A 22500-nucleotide genomic window follows, 5' to 3' on the forward strand; every position below is an offset into this window, starting at 1 on the left:
GTCCATCACCGCCCAGGATCCTCCACTCTCTTCCTCGAGGGCATCTAAATATTTATCCCACATCGGCCGCCCGGGAGCAGCGGCATCACTCAGCGTTTCAGGCTCCGTGCTGGGGACGGCAGCCATGACCGTTAACCGCAACAAACAGCCCCGGCAACGTTCCAGGCCTCGCTCCTGTGTGTTAACTGCGCCTAAAACCTCCCCGAAAACACTGGCACGGAGCAGACGCGAACACCAGCGTCGATCCAGGACCCCGCTCCAGGACCCTGCTCCAGTGCTGCTATAGCCCCCGTCCCGCTCCCCTGCCCTTGGGGTGCGGGGGCTGGTGTTCTGTGCTTTTTTGTTTTTTTGTTATTTTTCCTTGATTGCGGGATTGGTGGTTGTGGCTGTTGAGAACCAATCTGAGATTGGTTTCGAAGGGGTTCTGTCTGCAGCAACCTTCTGGGTTGCACGCTGCCGGTGTGTTTTTCTAAATCTTTGTTAATGTAACTTTTTTTTCATTTGGTAATAAATTCAGCTCTTTTGCAAGAGTTTTCTCCCTGTCCACTGATGGCGTGTGGTGAGAATTCTGGCACAAAATGGCTGCCCTCCATCACCCAGGTAGGCGCTGCACATCGGTGGTGGTTCAGGCGAGTTTCCCCCTCATCACTGCAAAGCGCTTTGATTCTGAGAAAAGCGCGCCACCACTGCGATGAATGAACTGATGAATGAATGCAATGTCTGTTCGACATTACCGTGACGTTACCGAAGCTGACCTCCTCGGGACACCGGTCTGGACTCTGTTCCAGTGCGGTGTGTCACAGAAACGACCGCTACCGTGTTTGCGGTCGCTGAGACGTGCTTGGGCGGACGCCAGAGTCGGGTAGCGGGCCGCGCTTTCGGCAGCCAGGGAAAGAGCGTGGAGCTGCGATAAATGCGGCTCACGTTACCCTCCGACCAGGCCTGCCTGCTGTCCGCCGGGGGCCTGCTCAGCGTCTCTCTGGCGGGGAAAAGCGAGGCGAAGGGGAGAGTTTCTCCGTGTCGGACGGGGCTCTAATAACCCAGCTGTACGTAAACAGCGACACATTCCCCCTCTCTCTCACACGGGCTCTCCGGGCGAGCGGCCGCCCCTATATGGTGATGTTTACAGAGGGGTCTCGGGGAAAGTAATGGTGTCAGCATCAGGCTCTTGACAGAGGTATTGTTCCGTGCATTCTTGTGCATCACACACACACACACACACACACACGCACGTGGAGAGGAAACGCAGGGCTCGTTAGAACGTGCTGCCGCTTCATCACCGGCCTGTTTAGTCTAGACCCTGACGTTCACTCTCTCACTCTCTCTCTCTTGCTCTGTCTCTCGCTCTCTCTCTCTCTCTGTCTCTCTCTCTCTCTCTCTCTCTCTCTCAAACGGTCCTCTCTGTGCTGGGCTGACCCCTGACCTCTGATCTCAGCTGAGGGATTGTGGGCAGGCTGGCAGCATCTATGGGAGCAGAGCCCCTTATGATGTTATAGAAAGGTGTGGAAGAGAGAGAGAGCAAGAAAGAGTGAGTGAGTGAGTGAGTGAGTGAGTGAGTGTGTGAGTGAGAGTGAGAGTGAGAGTGAGAGAGTGAGTGAGTGAGTGAGTGAGTGAGTGAGTGAGTGAGTGTGTGTGTGTGTGTGTGAGTGTGTGTGTGAGTGAGTGTGTGTTTGTGAGTGAGTGAGTGAGTGAGTGAGTGAGTGAGTGAGTGAGTGAGTGAGTGTGTGAGTGAGTGAGTGAGTGAGTGTGAGTGAGTGAGTGTGTGAGTGAGTGAGTGTGAGTGAGTGTGAGTGAGTGAGTGAGTGAGTGAGTGAGTGAGTGAGTGAGTGAGTGAGAAAATGCATGTATATAAGTGCAGTGCAGTGCAAAGGCTGTTTGATTCCCAGCTGTCGTAGTGACCCTGAGGAGGGCACTTAACCTCTGCGTCAGTAAGGTCAGTGGTATACACAGATTTGCGTTAAAATGTAAACTGTGTAAGTAGCTCTGGAGGAAAGAATCTGCTAAGTGCCAAACTGTAATGTATGTGTTGCATGTATGTAAGTGTAAGTGCATGTATGTGGGCTCCAGCAGTGTATAGCTGTGACAGAGGTATTGGAGCGTGAGACAGGGGTCTGGCCTCTTGGTCCTGTACTGAAGACGTGATGGAGCTAACAGGGGTCTGGCCTCTCGGTCCTGTCCTGAAGACGTGATGGAGCTAACAGGGGTCTGGCCTCTCGGTCCTGTCCTGAAGACGTGATGGAGCTAACAGGGGTCTGGCCTCTCGGTCCTGTCCTGAAGACGTGATGGAGCTACGGGGGCGTGACAGGGGTCTGGCAGCTCCCGTAGCCTCTGCGCACAGTGTGTACCCTCCTGTGACACAGTGTCCAGGCCTGCGCAGTCTCCTAAAAGCACCCCCAGAGACCCTCCCAGAGTCCCTCCCAGAGTCCCTCCCAGAGACCCCCCAAACACACGCATACGTGCATGACGCACACATTCTCTCTCTCACACACACACACACACACACACACACACAAATGAAAGGAGATCTGGTCAAGATGATTGATAATTGGCAGGATAGACTTTGAATCAATTCGCAGAAAACATACTTACCCTTCTCCTAAAAACAGAGGAAAATGAAATGGGGGGGGGGGGGGGGGTTGACTACGGCATTCCTGTGGGAGAACCGCAGCGGGGGTTTTCCGATCGGAGCCATTCCCCGATCGCCCCCCCCCCCCCTCAAAAGCGCCGTCGCCCTGGAAACCGCATGTTACGCACTCCCCGTGCCGCGACGCTTGTTCAGCGGCGGCACACGTCTGACCCGCTCCCTCCCCGGCCGATAAATACCCCGTCTCAAACACGCCGACCGCAGAGCGCCCACGAGCCCGGTCCTGACGGCCTCGCCTGGGTCAGATACGGCCTGCGGTGAGCCCTCCCCAATCTGGCAACCCTAACCGCCCATCGCCATTTCCTGCAACGAAGCACTGCAAACACAAACAGACCTGTGTTTCACTGAACGCAGCGTTAGGAGGCTAACTAACCCAGCCACTCGAACACAAACAGGCCCATGTTTCACTAAACGCAGCGTTAGGAGGCTAACTAACCCAGCCACTGCAAACACAAACAGGCCTGTGTTTCACTAAACGCAGCGTTAGGAGGCTAACTAACCCAGCCACTCAAACACAAACAGGCCCCGTGTTTCACTGAACGCAGCGTCAGGAGGCTAACTAACCCAGCCACTCAAACACAAACAGACCCCGTGTTTCACTGAACGCAGCATTAGGAGGCTAACTAACCCAGCCACTCAAACACAAACAGGCCTGTGTTTCACTGAACGCAGCGTTAGGAGGCTAACTAACCCAGCCACTCGAACACAAACAGACTTGTGTTTCACTGAACGCAACGTTAGGAGGCTAACTAGCCCAGCCACTCAAACACAAACAGGCACGTGTTTCACTAAACACAGTGTTAGGAGGCTAACTAACCCAGCCACTCAAACACAAACAGGCACATGTTTCACTAAACTCAGCGTCAGAAGGCTAACTAACCCAGCCAGTCGCTCAAACACAGACCACTGCCTTTCAGTGAAGAACTCCATCCAGGCCAACAAGATGGACCCCAAAACAAGAGCTAAGAAAGCCTGCACTGGAAAAAATGACACCAGTAAAATACACAATAATCAATAAAATTACCTTAACTATTGGGTAGACGGTGTATCATTTCTTAGTGTGTGATAAGCCCAAGTTAACTCCAGCAAAGGGGGGCAGGACAGCATGCACGTAAACTCCTGTGTGGTCGAGATGCTGAACCAGGTCAAGAGTCAAAGGAAACAGGGATCGACAGGATTCCACATCCAAATTTTGCACTTAGCATTTTGGACACTAGCCGGGCATACTGACGGGACAGCTGAGGAATGTTTGCCGTGACAACTCGCGAGTCGATTCAAGCACGTCTTGCTGCACTAATTACAATTGCTTCTGGTCACTCCTGCAATTACAGACCAATCAAAAGCTCATCAAGACACACGCACTAATGCAAACTGTGCAAGCTGCGAGTAATTCTAGAACACTGCTCCATCGTCATGGAGACGGGACAGGTATTCTTAGCCTGGCCGCTGCGTAATGTCTGCCCGGACTGCGGTAGGTGCAATTACGTCAAGCTCAAAAAACGAATGCCACTCAACTTGCCCTGTAATTAACTAGTAGTTACCACGTAACTATGCCATAAATATTCACCTAATAAAGTCTGACCCCCAAAAAGCCATTGGACAACCTCAGGTGATACTCCTATCTTACTTGGCCTCGTTCGTGGTTGCAAGTCTGCTTCGCACGAATGTTCATGAGCACCACAAACTTCTTAAAGGTGCCTGCAATCTACAGAGAACTTTTTGACGTTGCATACATTACAAGGGACTTACAGTTCATCATTAGACTAAGCAGGAGACAATCCTCCCCTGGAGCAATGCGGGGTTAAGGGCCTCGCTCAAGGGCCCAACGGCTGTGCGGATCTTACAGTGGCCACACCGGGGCTTGAACCACCGACCTTCTGGCCCCCAACATGCACCAGTAAGCCACAGGCTGCCGACATGCAAAGCAGGTCAACCCTTTTCTTTTTCAGAATCGTGAGCTCATCTGTTTTCAGCCATCTTTGTTTACCGGGCGTCAGTTAAAGAGAGGACTGCTAATGAGTCTTGATGCTGACATTTGGTCATCGGGCAAACAGAATGACCACAGTTAATACGGAGCTTATTTTCATAAAAATAGACGTCTCCTAAACTTCTGTCTCCGAGGATGATTAAAGGAAGTTCACCAGAAATACGGATGATTTCATGCGAGTCGCTTTTTTTTGGGGGGGAAATTTTTGTTTTTTATTTTTGGAACGCCGCTTGATTGAAACCAGGGAGTGTTTACGACGCAGCTCTTGCGGGGGAGGAAAGAAAAAAAAATTCAACCTCAGGAAGAAACCAGACGCTCTCTGCGACGGCCGCATTCCAGACGCGTTTCTCCGCGATCGCCGTGGCGACACGAGGGCTTGTTTTCGACCGGTGTCGCCCTTCGTAGCGTCTCGCCCCCGTGCGAGGGGACTCCCGGGCTGCAGGGGGGGGGGCATTTTAAGAGCCCGCAGTGCCACTGAGAGATCCCCGGCGCGTGGGCGACTCCCGCTATTGTTTTTCGACACGTTCTCGAGCTGCTGACTCAGGCCCAGGGCATGGACGACGTCCTCGGCCAATAAACAACAGCGCCGCGCCAAGATGCTGCAGCCGGGGGGGCGACACGTGGGCCGTTCTGGTGCCGACTCCAGGTTTTTATGTTCTGAGTCCGGATCCAGACATCCGCACAGGCCTGGTCTGGAGGACGTGTGTGGGGATGTGAGGTGAGGCTCCGGCCTTCTGTCCTGTTCAGAGCGACTCTCTCTCCATCAGTCAGGTGCTTATTCTGGAATACCACCAAACCCCACTCAACACCCCCCAGCCCGCCGTCCCCCTGCCTGAACCCCTAACTGTTGAGCCGTACCCCTGTGAGCTGAAATCTGCCCCTCCACACACTGACCCAGTGTCGCAAACTCCCCTACCCAACCCCACCCTTGTCACCACCACCTCCTCCAGCAACGGACATTACAGGAATGTCACTGGACATCTGAAAAAGCTTGGAGCATGCATGTGAGTCTGGTCTAGACAATCTCTCCCTCTCTCTCTCTCTCTCTCTCTCTCTCTCACTCTCTCTGTCCCTCTCTCTCTATCCCTCTCACTCTCTCTCTCCCTCTCACTCGCTCTATCCCTCTCTCTCTTTGCTCTCTCCCCATTCAGAGTGCTTTATTGGCATGACAAATTAGTGCACCTGTATTGCCAATGCTTGTTGGATGAGCAACAACAAAGAAACCAAAAAAAATGCAAGTGCAGTAACTGTGTGTGTATAGTATCTATGATTTGTGTGTGTCTGCGTGTTGTGTGTTTGGATGTACAGTGTGTGTGTCTGTATGTGTGTGTATATATAGTATCTGTGTGTTGTGTGTGTCTGCGTGTTGTGTGTTTGAATGCACAGTGTGTGTGTGTATGTGTGTGTATATATAGTATCTGTGTGTTGTGTGTGTCTGCGTGTTGTGTGTTTGGATGTACAGTGTGTGTGTGTATGTGTGTGTATATATAGTATCTGTGTGTTGTGTGTGTCTGCGTGTTGTGTGTTTGGATGTACAGTATGTGTGTGCATGACAGGGTCATTTACAGTCCCTGTGGGTGTGTGCCCTTCTCTCTTTCTCTCTCTGTCTCTCTCTCTCCCCCTCTCTCTCTCCCGCTCTCTCACTCTTCTCTCTCCCCCCTTCTCTCTCTCTCTCCCCCTCTCTCTCGCTCTTCTCTCTCTCTCCCCCTCTCTCCCCCTCTCTCTCTCCTCCTCTCTCTCTCTCTCTCTCCCTCTCTCTCTCCCCCCCTCTCTCTCTCCCTCTCTCTCCCCCCCTCTCTCTCCCTCTCTCGCTCTTCTCTCTCCCTCCCCCCCTCCCTCTCTCCCTCTCCCCCCCTCCCTCTCTCTCTCTCTCTCTCTCTCAGAACATCTGCTCAGGGGGGTGTAATTACGGGGCAGAGCGGGTCGGGCCCCGGGGCAGCGGTCGGGGCCGCTCGCAGGCGAAGGGTTTGGCCGCCGCGGGCATTAGCGCTAACGCCAGGGCCCGACCGCTGCAGCGCAGAGGCACGCCGTAACGCACCGCGGGCAGACGGCAATTTCCGCCGTCACCGCGCGCTCGTTTAAATACGGACGCCGTAATCCCCGGCCGGGTCGGCCTCAGGGCGCCCGGCGGGGAGTTTACCGAGGGCACGGCACGCGTTCCGTCAGGGGCCAGCCGGGGGGAGGATGGCAACGCCATCTTTATCTGTGTATTTATTTATCGAGGAGTTCAGAAGAGGCGGCGTTCATGACTCACACGGTAAAGCCCTGTTGGCCGTATGTACCCAGCGGTGAGATGTGCTTTAACCCGTGTGTTGTCTTCAGGGTCAAAAATGCCACTTTGTTTATCAGCAGAGAAAACCCCCTAAATGATCTTTTTTTTTCCAACTTGAAATTTGATGACAAAGTTTGTGATGAGTGACAGGTAGATGTGGGGTTTAAAATTCTTATTAAGCTGCTTTATTTTGGGGGTTTAGCGCAGACGGCTCGTTTTAGACCCTTAGGACAAGGGGAGTGTACAGAACAGTAAGACTACACAAGGGCTAACGGCGGACATGTTACTGTGCGTGCTCCACTCACGGCCAGGGGGTAGAGTCACAGACTCTCTCCGGTGTCAGTGAGGAGCTGACCAGCAGAGGAGCAAGCTCCGGAGGAGCGAGGGAGTGATCATCTAACGGTCAGTGAGAAGAAGAAGAGTACCTACGGCCCTCCTCTGGACAATACTGCGCACCGCACGTGTTGAATTAACACTGGACATTTCACTGTGTGGGGAGCAGTGGCAGAAGGAGACACGGGGAGGTGGGGAGGAGATGGGGGTTATGTGGGGAGGCGCAGAGCAAAAGGAGGCATTGAGGAGGCGGGGAGGTGCAGAGCAGAAGGAGGCAGTGGGGAGGTGCGGAGGCGCAGAGCAAAAGGAGGCATTGAGGAGGTGGGGAGGTGCAGAGTTGAAGGAGCCATTGAGGAGGTGGGGAGGAGCAGAGCAGAAGGAGGTAGTGGGGAGGTGGGGAGGTGCAGAGCAGAAGGAGGCAGTGGGGAGGTGCAGAGCAGAAGGAGGCAGGGAGGAGGTGGGGAGATGCAGAGCAGAAGGAGGCAGGGAGGAGGTGTTAGCCGGCCTGTTCTGGACAGGGCTCAGTCACAGCTGTCCTGGCAGGGATGGCGGCTCTATTTCGGGGCAGGCTTAAGGTCACACCCTCCCATCCCACTCCCACGCCCAGCTGCAGGAGGGACCGCGGACATGCCACTGACGCTGGCACGCGGCTCCCCGCCTCCGTCACACGCCAAGGCGTCGAGGAAAACATCCCCACCGCTGTAATTAGAGCACTCAGCTGGGCGAACCGCCGACACACCCAGGAAACCAGCCCCGGGAGCTCAGAGAGTAGAGTGACAACGTCAACTTTACACCTTTCAGTTACACCGTTTTCCAACTGCTTTTATACGACTTAACTTTTTATTGCAATGTTTTACTGTTCTGTGAACGGTTTTACTGTTTTGCGAAGCATTTTGTGCTTGAACATTGCTATACCCTGGCATCCTGCCATTTTCCTGTGTTATTACTCTGTTATTACACAATGAAAGTGCAGTTCAGCAGGTATTTTCCCTGTGTTATTACACTGTTATTACACTCTGAATGTGCAGTTCAGCTCCTGGCATTTCCCTGTGTTATTACCCGGTTATTGCACTGTAGTAACACATGCAAAAGCTGCCTGCCTCTGCGGGTGTGTGCTGTATGGCCGCTGTATGTGGTTTCATGCCGTTACATTAAGTTGCATAATTGCATAAGTGATCTGCGGCTTGTGTTCCGGACGGTGTTCGGCTAGTGCCAGGGCTGATTTATAAGTAGTGATAGGAATGATATGTGGTCAGCGTGACGGTTGATTTATGTTTAGACTGGGGCATCATTTGCGGTCGGTATTCAGGTTCCAGTGCTTCAGCGTTCTGACAGACTTGTTTTGCTCCTCTACGCGATCAGGTTGGGGTACAGCCGAGGGCTCAACTCCATACTGAGAGGGAAGCAGTTGTTCAGACGCAGAGTTTTTGTTTTGTCTTTCTAGTGTCTCTGGTCCAGACTTGTTACTTTGTGCATACTAAGTAAGAATACAGGGGTGAAAAACAAAAACAAATTGGCTGCCTGGCTGTTTTTAGCGTGTTCTAGCAGCTCTTTATCTTTCTGAATTTGCCCCTTCCTCACACCCCACTGAGCCACTGAGTCACAGGACTTTTAATGCCACAATTAAAGGTGCAATATTCTTCTACTTGCTTCTATTTGTTACTGTTATTTGATTATCTTGTAAGTTCTATATTTGTTCAGTTTTATTTTATTGTGTTTGATTGTTATGAGAGGGGTACGTATGTGAACAACAAATCCCATTGCCATATACGTCACCAGCATGTGATCAATAACATCTGATTGATTGATTGATTGTGTTCATGACTGATTGATTGATTGATTGTGTTCACTGGGTCTTCAGTGTGTCCCTCTGCAGTGTGGTCAGTGCGCTCGTGAGGGTCCGAAGTGGGGGCGTAATCAGCTGGCTTCCGGGCCCAGGGGTACGGGTTTGGTCACTGAAGCAGGGGCCCCAGTGGTGGTCAGTTCAGTGAGGGCCCCAGTGTCTGTCCTGGATCCTCCCCTGCAGCAGTACCTACACTCCTCACCCCTGGAATCTGTCTTCATATGAAAGGGAAGCAAGTAACACAAGCAGGGCCACTAATGTAAAAAAAACCCCCAAAAAACGGAACTCTGACCGTTCAACTCGACCAGGCGTGTGAGTCTCTAACGGTCCCGCCACAGGAGGAAGGTAGGGTTCTACAGGGTTCTACAGGGTTCTCCGCCAGGACTGTGAGAGCCCCGGCCGAGAGCACGTCCCCACTGGCCCCATCAGACGCGTTCGCATCGGGAATTCCAGAAAGTTCTGGAAAGAGAGAGGGCCATAAAGTGCGGCCGCTCTGATGTTTTTTGCCGAGGATAGGAATCTGGACCGGACCGACCACTGTGACGCCGGTCGCCGGGAACGAAAACAGCCCCGCTCCGCGAGACGACCTCCTATTGGACGGAAGGTTCCAGAACCCCCCCCCCCCCCCACCGCCACCGCTACCTGGTAATCTGCATCGCTCAGGCGAAGCTGCGGGCGGAGGGAAAGGTTAAAACATCAGCGGGGCTCGAATGCCGCGGGGGCGGAATGTCAGCCCACGCTGAATCGCTGCGTCGGTCGTAACGGCGTAATTGCCCGCAATTATTTGGACATCAGGTAAAGCGCTTTCCATCGGCCGAGCGGGGGCCCGGGCCGCGTAAACACCCATCGCTCAAAGCGCGGGACGGTGAAGCCTTTCTGAAAATGTCATCTGAGGGGAAACGCTTACCCACGCGGGCGAAGGCTCGGCCAAAAACAGCCCCCTGTTTGGAATCCATTCCTCCGTGCGTCCTGTCCCGTCGGGACGGGGGTTATGCTGCGCGTGCAGATTCCCGCGCGTGCGTCGGGGGCGTCCCGTGCCCCCCTCCGGGGGTGGACGGGCGCGGCCAGACGGGACGAGTCTCACCTGAGGAGCTCCGGAGGAAATTAAATAAATATTCCCATGAATAATAACTCCTGATCTGAAACAGAGTGGCGTACTGCTGGGCGATGACTCATCAAAAGTGTGATTTAGTCCAACGGTATTTAACTCCTTCCTGGTTTAGGGCAGGGATGTCCAGTATTAACCTGAAAACAGCCAGTGTGTGGGGGCAGGCTTTTGTTTTCGCCCCAGCCCTATACACCTGATTATACTACTTAACTAGTCGTGACACGAATTTACTACCATCATTGTCCAGATTCACCCTAGACTCAGTGTCCCCACATCAGCGGAAAACAGGCAGGCAGCATGCAGCCCAGTGCATGACTGCGAGCCAGAAGGTTGGTGGTTCAAGCCCCGGTGTAGCCAGGGTCAGTTTGGATAAAATATATATCCACTCAGTGAGCACTTTATTCGGTATTTATTAGACTTATTTTTTAGACTTTTTGGTCTTCTACTGCTATAGCCTATCCACTGGGGTTTGACGCGTTGCGTGTTCAGAGATGCTCTTCTGCATACCACTGTTGTAATGTGTGGTTATTCGCGTCACTGTCACCTTCCTGTCAGCTTTGACCAGTCTGGCCCTTCTGCTCTAGCCTCTCTCATTAACAACGTGTTTTTGCCCACAGAGCTGCTGCTCACCAGATGTTTTCTGTTTTTCGCACCATTCTCTGCAAACTGCAGAGGCTGTTGCGCGTGAAAATCCCAGGAGATCCGCAGTGTCTGAGATATTCAAACCGCCCTGTCTGGCACCAACAATCATTCCACGGTCAAAGTCACTCAGATTACCATTTCTTCCCCCCCATTCTGACATTCGGTCTGGAATGTCTTCGGGAAGCCCGCAGAACGCATGTGACACACACACAGGCATCGCTCCTCAACCTCTCCGCTCGGAGAGAGGTCTCCCTCCATCCCGCCGAATGACTGGTCCTCTCCTAAACCGGGGCTGGAGGGCATTCAAAGATGAGCCTGATTTTTAATGGGCCCTTCTTTTCCGAAACTCTGCTTGCAATTACTCCCCAGGTCCCGTTACCGGGTGGGGGGGTGTGGGGGGGGCATCATTACAGAAAAATGCCTGAGAGAGCCCAAGGACAGGGCTGTGGTCTGAGAGGGGGGGGGAGCTCTGACTCACGTCTGCGAGGCTGAGAGGCTCACGTGTGCTGACCAGAGCCTCCATCACTGTCATTAGCCCAGAGCAGGTATATCATCACGCAGAGTCCCACAACCAGGCGTAAGTGGAGGAAACCGCACAGGGGAGGGGGGCGGAGGGGGGCGGAGGGGCGGAGGGGGGCGGAGGGGGGGCGGAGGGGAGGCTCAGGTCCGCCAGCCTCCGCAGTCAGACACACGCGGCTCCACGTTAGCTCCTCGCGTTCCTGAAGCCGCCGGGGCCAAGGAAAGCAGGGCCGGCACGTCAGTACGCCTCCCTCCGTACCGTTGTTATTTTCACGGGCTCGTGACGGGATCCGTCGCACCCGTTAAGTTCTTCCCCCCGTGCTAAACCGCGCCGGGGAACCACAGCCATGGCCATCCTGCATCGCAGACCGTCGCGTCAAACCCTCTGAAGAGGAGGGGTTTTTTTGAGTCGGTGTTCTAGAACGGCACTGCTCTCCGACAGCACGGGCGTGCTCAGGTGAGAACACTCCTGAGGCACTTTCACCCTTGAGATGAAGTGGTTTAAAAGAGTCGGGAAGCTGGTTTCGGTCTGGGACATTCATTTTAAAGAGAAGGGCGGCCTGTAGCGTGGTGGTTAAGGTGAATGACTGGGACCCGCAAGGTCGGTGGTTCTAATCCCCGGTGTAGCCACAATAAGATCCGCACAGCCGTTGGGCCCTTGAGCAAGGGCCTTAACCCTGCACTGCTCCAGGGGAGGATTGTCTCCTGCTTAGTCTAATCGACTGCACGCCGCTCTGGATAAGAGCATCTGCCAAATGCCAATAATGTAATAATGTAAAGATATTTCACAGATTTATTCAGCATTGTTGCACAGTACAGTGTCGAGAGACAGGAGGAATAGGGGAGAGAGAGAGGGTCACATAATGTCACGTAGCCGGATTCAAAGAGCCGATATCGCAGCTCAGATTGTGCTCTACAGGCTACGCCACCCAAACATCCTCTGGACCGGGGCGTACTAAAGACTCGTACAGTGAATCCTGAGTCAAAGGAGGAGGCCCACCAGTGAAATCCAGCAAGCCCGACGGGCAAACTAAATCCTAAATTCCTGCTGCGACAGATTTGGGTTTTTACTGTACGCCTCCCACGCCCTGGAGCTAGCCCCTTTACCCTCTCCTCTCCAGTCTTGCTCATTTCACGGCCTGTAAAACACGGTTCATTCCCGTTAACCCGTGAGACTTTTATTGGGTGTGACGGTCCGTCGTGATCGCGGAGGGGACCGTTTTACGAGCGGGTTTCGGTGGTCTGAGCAAACAGACGGGACCGTACGGGGCCGCGGAGAAGCCGAAACGTTTCCCCCGTCACCGCATCACGGCCCTCCAGGCGCCACTGAAACCGGCCCTGACACCACCAGGGAGCACCACAGAAGGTTCCCCCCCCCCAGCAACGCTGTGACTCCACACATTGGCCTTCCTCCGCTGAGCGGAACAATATGCGAGGCGCACTCACGTCTCAGGCATTTTAATAATTCACGACACAAACATAACACGAGACTTATGCGCCAGGTTTTTTGGACCGGCTGAAACTATTTTTAGCGGAAACCAAAATCCAAATTGTTTGGTATAGTGTCTGGCTTGGCCTGCGTCTTGGTCGTCCGCAAAATAAACAGGAGGTCGCAGTCAGGCAAATCCAAACCCAGCTACACAATAAAGAGACTAGGCTGATGCACTCTACAGGTTATGAGGTTCACAGTATCCATTTCAGAAACATCTGAAGCCAAAACAATGCCACACTTCCACAAACCAAAAGCAGTCCTGGATTAGGTGGTAAATGGAAAAGCTTGCAGCGGATTCAGTGGTGGAGTTACTGGTCGGAGCCCCTGGTGGGCATATCGGGAGTCTGACCTACATCTGGAGAGATGAATTTGGGTCCCTTAATGTAAAAAAAAAAGAACCCTGCCGTTGGGCCCTTAAGCACGCCCCTGAACCCAAAAACCGCCCCTAGGACTTTACCCCCGTTCTCTCTCTCTCCCTCTCTCCGTCTCTCTCTCTCTCCCTCTCTCCCCACTTGCGACTGTTCTCTGTGGCATTTCTCCCAGGATAGAGACCGCGTTCTCCCTGGACCTCCCCGGGTTAGATAAAGTGTTAAATAAAGAACGGGGCCAGTGGGGAGCGGTTATGAATGGCCCGCGCGTACGGCAGGTATGTGGCCGTTTAAACGTCTCCGGCGAGGCACACATACCTCCAGTCCCAGCGGGGTCGCAGCGGAGATGGTGATTCATGAATAAAACGGCGGTTATTGTGAAACGCGAACGTGGGTTCTCTGTCTTCTTTGGCTCAGGTGCGTGTGTTGGTTGGACGTACGTGGGGCTCTGGACAGTAACTGCAGCCGTCCCAGATGAATAACATCATAAATTACGCCGTAAGCCTCTGTTTCCAAGCGCATACTCCATCCACGCTACCGCACACTCTCTGCTGTCAGCCGCTGGATCACTGAGTGCAAGTCAGAGTATACACTGCACAAATATTATGTATGCCTGCATGTATACGTGAGTAAGTGTGTGTGTGTGTGTCTGTGCGCAGATGTGTGTCAATGTGTGTGTGTGCGTGTATTTGTGAGTTGTGTGTGTCTGTGGCACATGTGGGTCTGGGTGAGTATCTGTGTGCACGTGTGTGCATACGTGTGTGTATGTGTGTGCGCGGGCGTGTATGTGCGTGTGTGTATATGGGTCTGTGTATTTGTGAGTGTGTGTGTGTCTGTGTGCACGTGTGTGTGTGCATGTGTGTCGCCGTGCGTGTGTGTGTGCGTGTGTGTGTGTGCGTGCGCGTGTGTGTGTGTGTGTGCTTGTGTATGTGTGTGTGTGTGTGTGTGTGTGAGACTGAGCTGTGTGTGTGCGTGTGTGTGTGCGTGTGTGTGTGTGCGTGTGTATGTGTGCGTGTGTGTGTGTGTGTGAGACTGAGCTGTGTGTGTGTGTGTGTGTGTGTGTGCGTGCACGTGTGTGTGCGTGTGTGTGTGCGTGCGTGTGTGTGTGTGCGTGTGTGCGTGCGTGTGTGTGTGCGTGTATGTGTGTGTGAGTGTATGTGTGTATGTGTGCGTGCGTGTGTCTGTGCGTGTGTGTGTGTGAATGGTAACCCACTTCTCCTCCTGTGCGGTGCGTAGCGGGCGGAGCCGTCGTCGGGGGTGTCCTGGTTCGCGGCGGCCTCGGGCAGCTGCAGTGCATTCTGGGACAGCGGGAGGCCGCTCATGACGCAGGCCAGCTGGGAGGCGGAGTCCTGAACCTTCTTCTTCTCCTTCTTCAGCATGCTCACCAGCACGCCTGGGGTCGGGTGTTAAGGGAACAGACACCAGGGAGAGACCAGCGTGATACTGCCCATTCAATCACCACGGCTACAATACTGGGGGACTGTTTTGAACCAATCGGTGTTAGAACCAATTTTACTTTTTTGATCTGACAGTTCATTGTAGGTCCACCCATTCCACGATTCTTCAAACCTCACTCTCCTCGCACTGCTTAAAGGTGGTAAGCATCAGTCTCTACAGCTGTCTATAAATACTGGCAGCTGCTCGATTAAAATGTGCCATTAGTTTCAGCAAACTGTAAAATGGTGGGGGGGGGGGGTGGTAATTGGAGTTTGACAGCCTCTTCCTCAAAGTAAAATGGAGAGTTTAATCTAAAAGCTGCAATATACGGTCTGTTCATGTAACCGTACGGCATTTTTATTGTCGGGAGCAGCCACAACATTTCGTCGAGCACAGCCACAATCAATTGTGTTCACGCTTCCGACCGAACGCGGCCGGTCCAAAACACGACAGGTCCAAACGCGATCAGACCAAACATGAGTGGTCCAAACACAACCAGCATTTGAGACAGGCAGACAGGCCGTCTACCTCTGACAGTAAACTGCAACGAGAGTGGCGGTCTGCGATGAATCAGCCGGGCTGAGAGGAGCCTACACAACGGGAAACCGTGCCAAGATTCCGGAACACTCCACCCCCCCCCCCCCCACCTCACGCACGTCACCATCCCGCTATAAAAGCGGTCTGATACTCCCCCCCCCCGCCGCCCGCTGAGGGGGATTACGTTCCCGCCACACTGGAGTCAGGCGCGCTGCGGTCGCACGTGCGCTCGAGGAGTCATCGTCCTCCGTAACATCGCCGCGGACGCCACCTGATCCCGCTAACGAGCCGCGGGGAGACGTTTCCGCCACTTGACACCGCCGGGGGGAAGAGAAACAGGGGTGCAGTGGGCCAGGAGAACAGAAACAGAGCTGCAGTAGGCCAGGAGAACAGAAACAGGGCTGCAGTGGGCCAGGAGAACAGAAACAGGGTCGCAGTGGGCCAGGAGAACAGAAACAGAGCAGCAGTGGGCCAGGAGAACAGAAACAGGGCAGCAGTAGGCCAGGAGAACAGAAACAGGGGTACAGTGGGCCAGGAGAACAGAAACAGGGTCGCAGTGGGACAGGAGAACAGAAACAGGGCAGCAGCAGGCCAGGAGAACAGAAACAGGGGTGCAGTGGTCCAGGAGAACAGAAACAGGGGTACAGTGGGCCAGGAGAACAGAAACAGGGCAGCAGTGGGCCAGGAGAACAGAAACAGGGCTGCAGTAGGCCAGGAGAACAGAAACAGGGCTGCAGTGGGCCAGGAGAACAGAAACAGAGCTGCAGTAGGCCAGGAGAACAGAAACAGGGCTGCAGTGGGCCAGGAGAACAGAAACAGGGCAGCAGTAGGCCAGGAGAACAGAAACAGGGGTACAGTGGGCCAGGAGAACAGAAACAGGGTCGCAGTGGGACAGGAGAACAGAAACAGGGCAGCAGCAGGCCAGGAGAACAGAAACAGGGGTACAGTGGGCCAGGAGAACAGAAACAGGGGTACAGTGGGCCAGGAGAACAGAAACAGGGCAGCAGTGGGCCAGGAGAACAGAAACAGGGGTGCAGTGGTCCAGGAGAACAGAAACAGGGTCGCAGTGGGCCAGGAGAACAGAAACAGGGTCGCAGTGGGCCAGGAGAACAGAAACAGGGGTACAGTGGGCCAGGAGAACAGAAACAGGGCAGCAGTGGGCCAGGAGAACAGAAACAGGGCAGCAGTAGGCCAGGAGAACAGAAACAGGGGTGCAGTGGTCCAGGAGAACAGAAACAGGGTCGCAGTGGGCCAGGAGAACAGAAACAGGGGTACAGTGGGCCAGGAGAACAGAAACAGAGCTGCAGTGGGCCAGGAGAACAGAAACAGGGCAGCAGTAGGCCAGGAGAACAGAAACAGGGGTGCAGTGGTCCAGGAGAACAGTAACAGGGTCGCAGTGGGCCAGGAGAACAGAAACAGGGGTACAGTGGGCCAGGAGAACAGAAACAGGGCAGCAGTGGGCCAGGAGAACAGAAACAGGGGTACAGTGGGCCAGGAGAACAGAAACAGGGGTACAGTGGGCCAGGAGAACAGAAACAGGGGTACAGTGGGCCAGGAGAACAAAAACAGAGCCGCAGTGGGCCAGGAGAACAGAAACAGGGCAGCAGTAGGCCAGGAGAACAGAAACAGGGGTACAGTGGACCAGGATAACAGAAACAGGGCAGCAGTGGACCAGGAGAACAGAAACAGGGCAGCAGTAGGCCAGGAGAACAGAAACAGAGCTGCAGTGGGCCAGGAGAACAGAAACAGGGGTACAGTGGGCCAAGAGAACAGAAACAGGGGTACAGTGGGCCAGGAGAACAGAAACAGGGGTACAGTGGGCCAGGAGAACAAAAACAGAGCCGCAGTGGGCCAGGAGAACAGAAACAGGGCAGCAGTAGGCCAGGAGAACAGAAACAGGGGTACAGTGGACCAGGAGAACAGAAACAGGGCAGCAGTGGGCCAGGAGAACAGAAACAGGGCAGCAGTGGACCAGGAGAACAGAAACAGGGCAGCAGTAGGCCAGGAGAACAGAAACAGGGGTGCAGTGGTCCAGGAGAACAGAAACAGGGCAGCAGTAGGCCAGGAGAACAGAAACGGGGCAGCAGTAGGCCAGGAGAACAGAAACAGGGGTGCAGTGGGCCAGGAGAACAGAAACAGGGCAGCAGTAGACCAGGAGAACAGAAACAGGGCAGCAGTAGGCCAGGAGAACAGAAACAGGGGTGCAGTAGGCCAGGAGAACAGAAACAGGGGTGCAGTGGTCCAGGAGAACAGAAACAGGGCAGCAGTGGGCCAGGAGAAGAGCCAGGAGAAAGAACGCCTCAGTAAGGGCTTAAACGCATCGGGAGAGGGGGCCACAGGCCCCGGTGTAAATCACAGAGCGCGTCCCCAAAAAGAGCAGCGTGTGCAGAGCCCTTTCTGCACTCCGAGTGACCCCAGGGTCCCCTCCTCCTCCCACACGTCAGCGGAACATAAACCACGCTCAGCGCTAACGAAAACACCGCGATACGACCACAACTACTAGATAAGTATTTAGATAACGGGCATATTTTAAATTCATCTCTTGTGTGTACACACGCGGACACATACGCCAAAACTCGCTTTTAAAACAGAACAGAAAGACAGGGGGAAAAAAAGAAAAGAGTACGCTCAGGAAAAAGAGAGAGTATCCCTCTGTACATTTTAGGGATACATGACGGAGACTGTAGAGAGAACTTAGAAAGATGCACAGAAAGAGCATCCATAGGTAAAGATCTCATGTTATCACTGAAGCCAGAGTAAAAAAAAATCTAACCAACTGCAGCAGAGAAATCTTAGTTCAGCTCGTGTGACTGTTTGTGAGCGTGTGGGTGCATACGCTTGCTTTCATGTGTGTGTGCTCATGTCTGCGCATGCACGTGTGTGTGTGTGTGTGTCTGTCTGTGTGAGAAGGGGCGGTCGGAAAAAATCAGTAGCCCCGTGTTTAAAAAGTTTTAAATGCTTCAGATGACAAGAATTTGACTAAGTGGTGTTTGTGTAGAAACAGTGGGATGGCGTTCGTAGTGCGACCCATGGAAACTGCTGTGATGGGAGGCCAGGCCTGAGAGTGCCAGGGGCCATGCCAGGGAACGACCATGCCAGCCTGGCACCGCTGCCCCCCAAACCTTCCTGTCGCACGGTCGCCCCGCCCTCCGCACGCTTCGCCTGTGACCGCGGTTGGGTAAACACGACCCCGATAACTCCGGTCTGCCTCTCCGTTGGAAATCCCCCTTCCTCCTTCTTCGCTCATAACTTGGCGTTCGCCGAGACCTCAGCGGGAAACATGAAACTGCAGTGTCCTCAAAGCTACTTCTGCCCTCTTCTTCCCGTCTAAAGTTACGTCTTATTTATTATTTTTGCAAATATTTCTATCAACAGAACCGTGGCACGGAGCTATCCCCAGTCGCAAATGCACGGAAAGGTGGAAAAATCTCTGCCACTGCCACCCACGTTCAAAAGAGACCCACTTTTAATCCCATTGGCTGCTCGTTCGATTGACACACAGCCTTCCTTAACCCTTTGAAGAGTTGTATTTGTTTTATTTTTTTCTAGAAGTCAGTGTTCTAGAACTCCACCGGTCTCAGTCACCAGCAGTGACTGTTACATCGGCTTTAGAATGTTAAGTGCACCCAATCACACGTTTGTGACCTCACACCTTAAAGGGTGAAGGGAGCCAATGGGAGGCTCAGGGGACGCCTCTGACGTCACAATGAGGCTGGAATTCTGCCGAGTGAGCAGAGGAGGTGTGTGTGAGTCTTTACCGCTCATGAGTGAAGACAAGAGGATCCTCAAGAGGTCCCCACACTCTCAGAAATAAAGGCACTAAAGTGTCTCAGAAGGTACAAATGTGTGACGCTAGGGCCATACTCTATAGGTGAATACAACTGTACCCCTATCCAGAAATGTATAACTAATTTGTACCTTTGGTTGGAAAAAATGCTCAGTGGGACCCAAAAAGAACATTACTGTACTTTCAGGGGACATTTTCAAAAATGTGCTCCTTGAAGAACAAAAACCACCACTATCACTATTTTTAGAAAGTGATAACTAAATTAATCTGAATCTCTAAAAATAATCGCAATTATAATCACAATTTTCAAAATTCACAAACACTCTGACCTGGTGAAAATGATTTTGCAGTAAATACTAAAAGGGGGAAAAAACGACAAAGCCGTAAGCAAAAAATCTGTGGTCATCAAAAACTCCAAAAAAGGGCAAATATTTGGAGACAAAAAAAAGCATTATTTGACAGTTAGCGTGCCTACACAAAGCAGATCAATGGCTCCCATTATGTCAGCACTCAACCCACTGCGAGGAGCCTTCACAGAGCAGACTGAGCTCTGTTCACACATCCCACTCTTTCTCTCTCTTCCTCTCTCAGTTCAAAGTGCTTTATTGGCAAGAGGAACACAAGCATTTGCCAAAGCATATGTTAAAAGAATTGAGGAGAAGAGTAACAGATTATAGAAAAACAAAACATCGCCTACTGACGGGTCGATAAAGGGAAGCATAGCATAAAGCAAAACCATCACAAAAAAACTACAATTAGTTTCTTCTGTGCATGTGGTGCATGTGTTTATATGTGCTCTCTCTCTCTCTCTCTCTCTCTCTCTCTATCTCTCTCTCTCTCTCTCCCTACCTCCCTCCCTCCCTCCCTCTTGCCAGTCTCTCTGCAGAAGTTGAAAGTCCAGGGGTCAGAAAGTAAAGGTCCTGCCATGTCTTTCTCATTATTTCTGCCCCCTTGCCTGAAGAATTTTGCTAATTAGCAAATCCAGCTCATTGGAACTGGGGGTCACGAATACGACCTCACACCTAACTGAACATTCCAGTGCTGATGTCACAATCACACCCCGTACTGTAACTGAAAGCGGTGGAGTTCTGGAACGCTGACTTAAGATTTACTGAAAATATTCCAAAATCTTTCTTGTGTTTTAAAGGGCAGCCGCGCACAGTGCCAGAGAGGAGGGGAGAGAGCAGGAATTTAAAGGCCAGGTGCATGACGGTCTGAAAAAGAGGGAGAACAGTATATCCCTCACTGGGCTCCGGGCCCAGGGGTTATGCGTGTAAGGGTGGGAGTGTAAGCCACCGGTAATGTGTGGGTGCATTACGCAGGGGAAGAGGGGAATCTGCCCCCTTCCCCATGTTTACAGGCTACCTAATTCTGCCTTATAGGAGACAGCGCCCCCCCCAAATCCCCACGCGCTCGCCGCAAACGTAAACGGCCACATTACAGATTACACGCATGACACATCGAATCACACACAGGTGATTTGTTATTACCGAAATATGGCTCCTACTTGGACGGCCGCCATTGGCCTGCGCGTATACGTGCCTAGAACAGCCATTCATTTCTCCTTCCTCTCCTCCTCCCTCTTTTCTATGCTTTTCCTCTTTTTGTATGTTCCTCGCGAGCTGCAGAGCCTGTCTTTGTGTCCTTCTGTGTGGTACTTTACTCACTGGCTGCGTTCGAAACCGCACACTAGCACACCATTCTCACTCAATTTCAGGCTTATTTTCATTGAAATGTAGAACGAGTCGTATGCTGAGTATGCAGTTTCGGACATGACCCCTGTCTCTCTCTAGCACCTGTTCTGAGGAGGTAGTAGCTACATTTTCAGAGATACCGGTGAAAACAGACGTCTACTCCCCGTGCTTTCAAATACACGGCACCAGTACTGCTAAACACAAAGCAAGGCATCATTTTACAGTAGTAAAATCCATGCTGTATCTTGTCTGGTGGTCATTCAACGCCTGCATAACTCACCGGCAACCTGTCACACATACTTATGCTTCCTTTCCGACGGGAAAAGGAGAGCAAATCGGCTCCTCACAGCCCGGCTACAAAGTCAGCGGATTCCCAGAATGCACTGCAGTGTTGATGACAGTGTGTGGTATGCCCAAGGGGGCACGACAGCCTAACAGAGTTATAATGCGGAAACAAATTAAGCCTCACCCGCCATCTTGGATCTACTCAGGCGGAGTTTGACCTCCCTGACAGGGCAGTGGGAATGATGGAGACAGACAAGGTGTTGGACAGCAGAGCAGCCCAATCGTGTGACGCTCTGTGTTCCTAACATGGCCGCCCGGGTGGCTGTTTCTAGGGGCAACCACAGGGTACAGGAGGGGTAGTGGCTTATGATGTCACAAAAGGGGTGGGCAGGGGTGCGTTGCTATGGGAGACCTGAGGGATCTCAGTGAAGGACCACCGGCTGTGTGGCGGAGATCAGAGAGCATTAGACCTGACCTCCCTCACCGAGACAGGCACACCCTGGCACTTTCTCCTAACACACGCTCACACGCACGCACACACACACACACACACACACACACACACACACACACACACACTCACACGTACAGACACACACACACACACGCACACACACCTCAGCACCTTCTGCAGCTCTCTCTCACGCTGAATCAGTGCAGTAGCCCAACCACAGACAGAATTTAATCAGATCGTGTCTGACAGATGAAAGACCACAGACACCTGGAATGAGTAACCAGGAATCTGTGAATATTCAATGAATCCTTCACCTCCTGGCTGCAAATGAAAGCAGATCCCTGCCCCTCCCTAGCCTCTCTTCCTCCTCCTGAAGCTCAGCCAGGAATGCACCCAGGATGCACACAGCACCCAGACCACACACTCTCCACTCCCGAGCGTGGGTCCCATCTTCACCCGAACCATCTGTCTCTACCGCACTGCGATCCCACTGATAGAGCCAGCCCGGTCCTGTGCTCTCCCCCTGGGGTCCTGTGGTCTCCCCCTGGGGTCCTGTGCTCTTACCCTGGGGTCCTGTGGTCTCCCCCTGGGGTCCTGTGCTCTTACCCTGGGGTCCTGTGCTCTTACCCTGGGGTCCCGTGCTCTGACCCTGGGGTCCCGTGCTCTTACCCTGGGGTCCTGTGCTCTTACCCTGGGGTCCCGTGCTCTTACCCTGGGGTCCCGTGCTCTTACCCTGGGGTCCCGTGCTCTGACCCTGGGGTCCTGTGCTCTTACCCTGGGGTCCTGTGCTCTTACCCTGGGGTCCTGTGCTCTTACCCTGGGGTCCTGTGCTCTTACCCTGGGGTCCTGTGTTCTCACCCTGGGGTCCTGTGCTCTCCCCCTGGGGTCCTGTGCTCTCCCCCTGGGGTCCTGTGCTCTCCCCCTGGGGTCCTGTGCTCTCCCCCTGGGGTCCTGTGCTCTCCCCCTGGGGTCCTGTGCTCTTACCCTGGGGTCCTGTGCTCTTACCCTGGGGTCCTGTGGGGGCTTTCCGAGGAGACCCTCATCCCTGTGGGCCCGATCCCCACCCAGGCGCTCACAGGGAGGCCTGACCCTGGACCG

The 22500-nt window shown here is 53.3% G+C and overlaps 1 protein-coding gene across 1 annotated transcript in view; it reads right to left on the reverse strand.

The window, feature by feature from the left end:
* The window catches only part of kif6 (kinesin family member 6), a 103029-nt gene that overhangs the window by 34877 nt on the left and 45652 nt on the right, over positions 1–22500 (reverse strand). Inside the window, exon 13 of the mRNA XM_061257196.1 lies at positions 14422–14601. Within this exon, the coding sequence (XP_061113180.1) occupies positions 14422–14601 (180 nt within the window). The remainder of the gene's footprint in view (positions 1–14421; positions 14602–22500) is intronic.

Source organism: Conger conger, chromosome 1, assembly GCF_963514075.1.
Source record: "Conger conger chromosome 1, fConCon1.1, whole genome shotgun sequence".
NCBI classification, from domain to species: domain Eukaryota; kingdom Metazoa; phylum Chordata; class Actinopteri; order Anguilliformes; family Congridae; genus Conger; species Conger conger.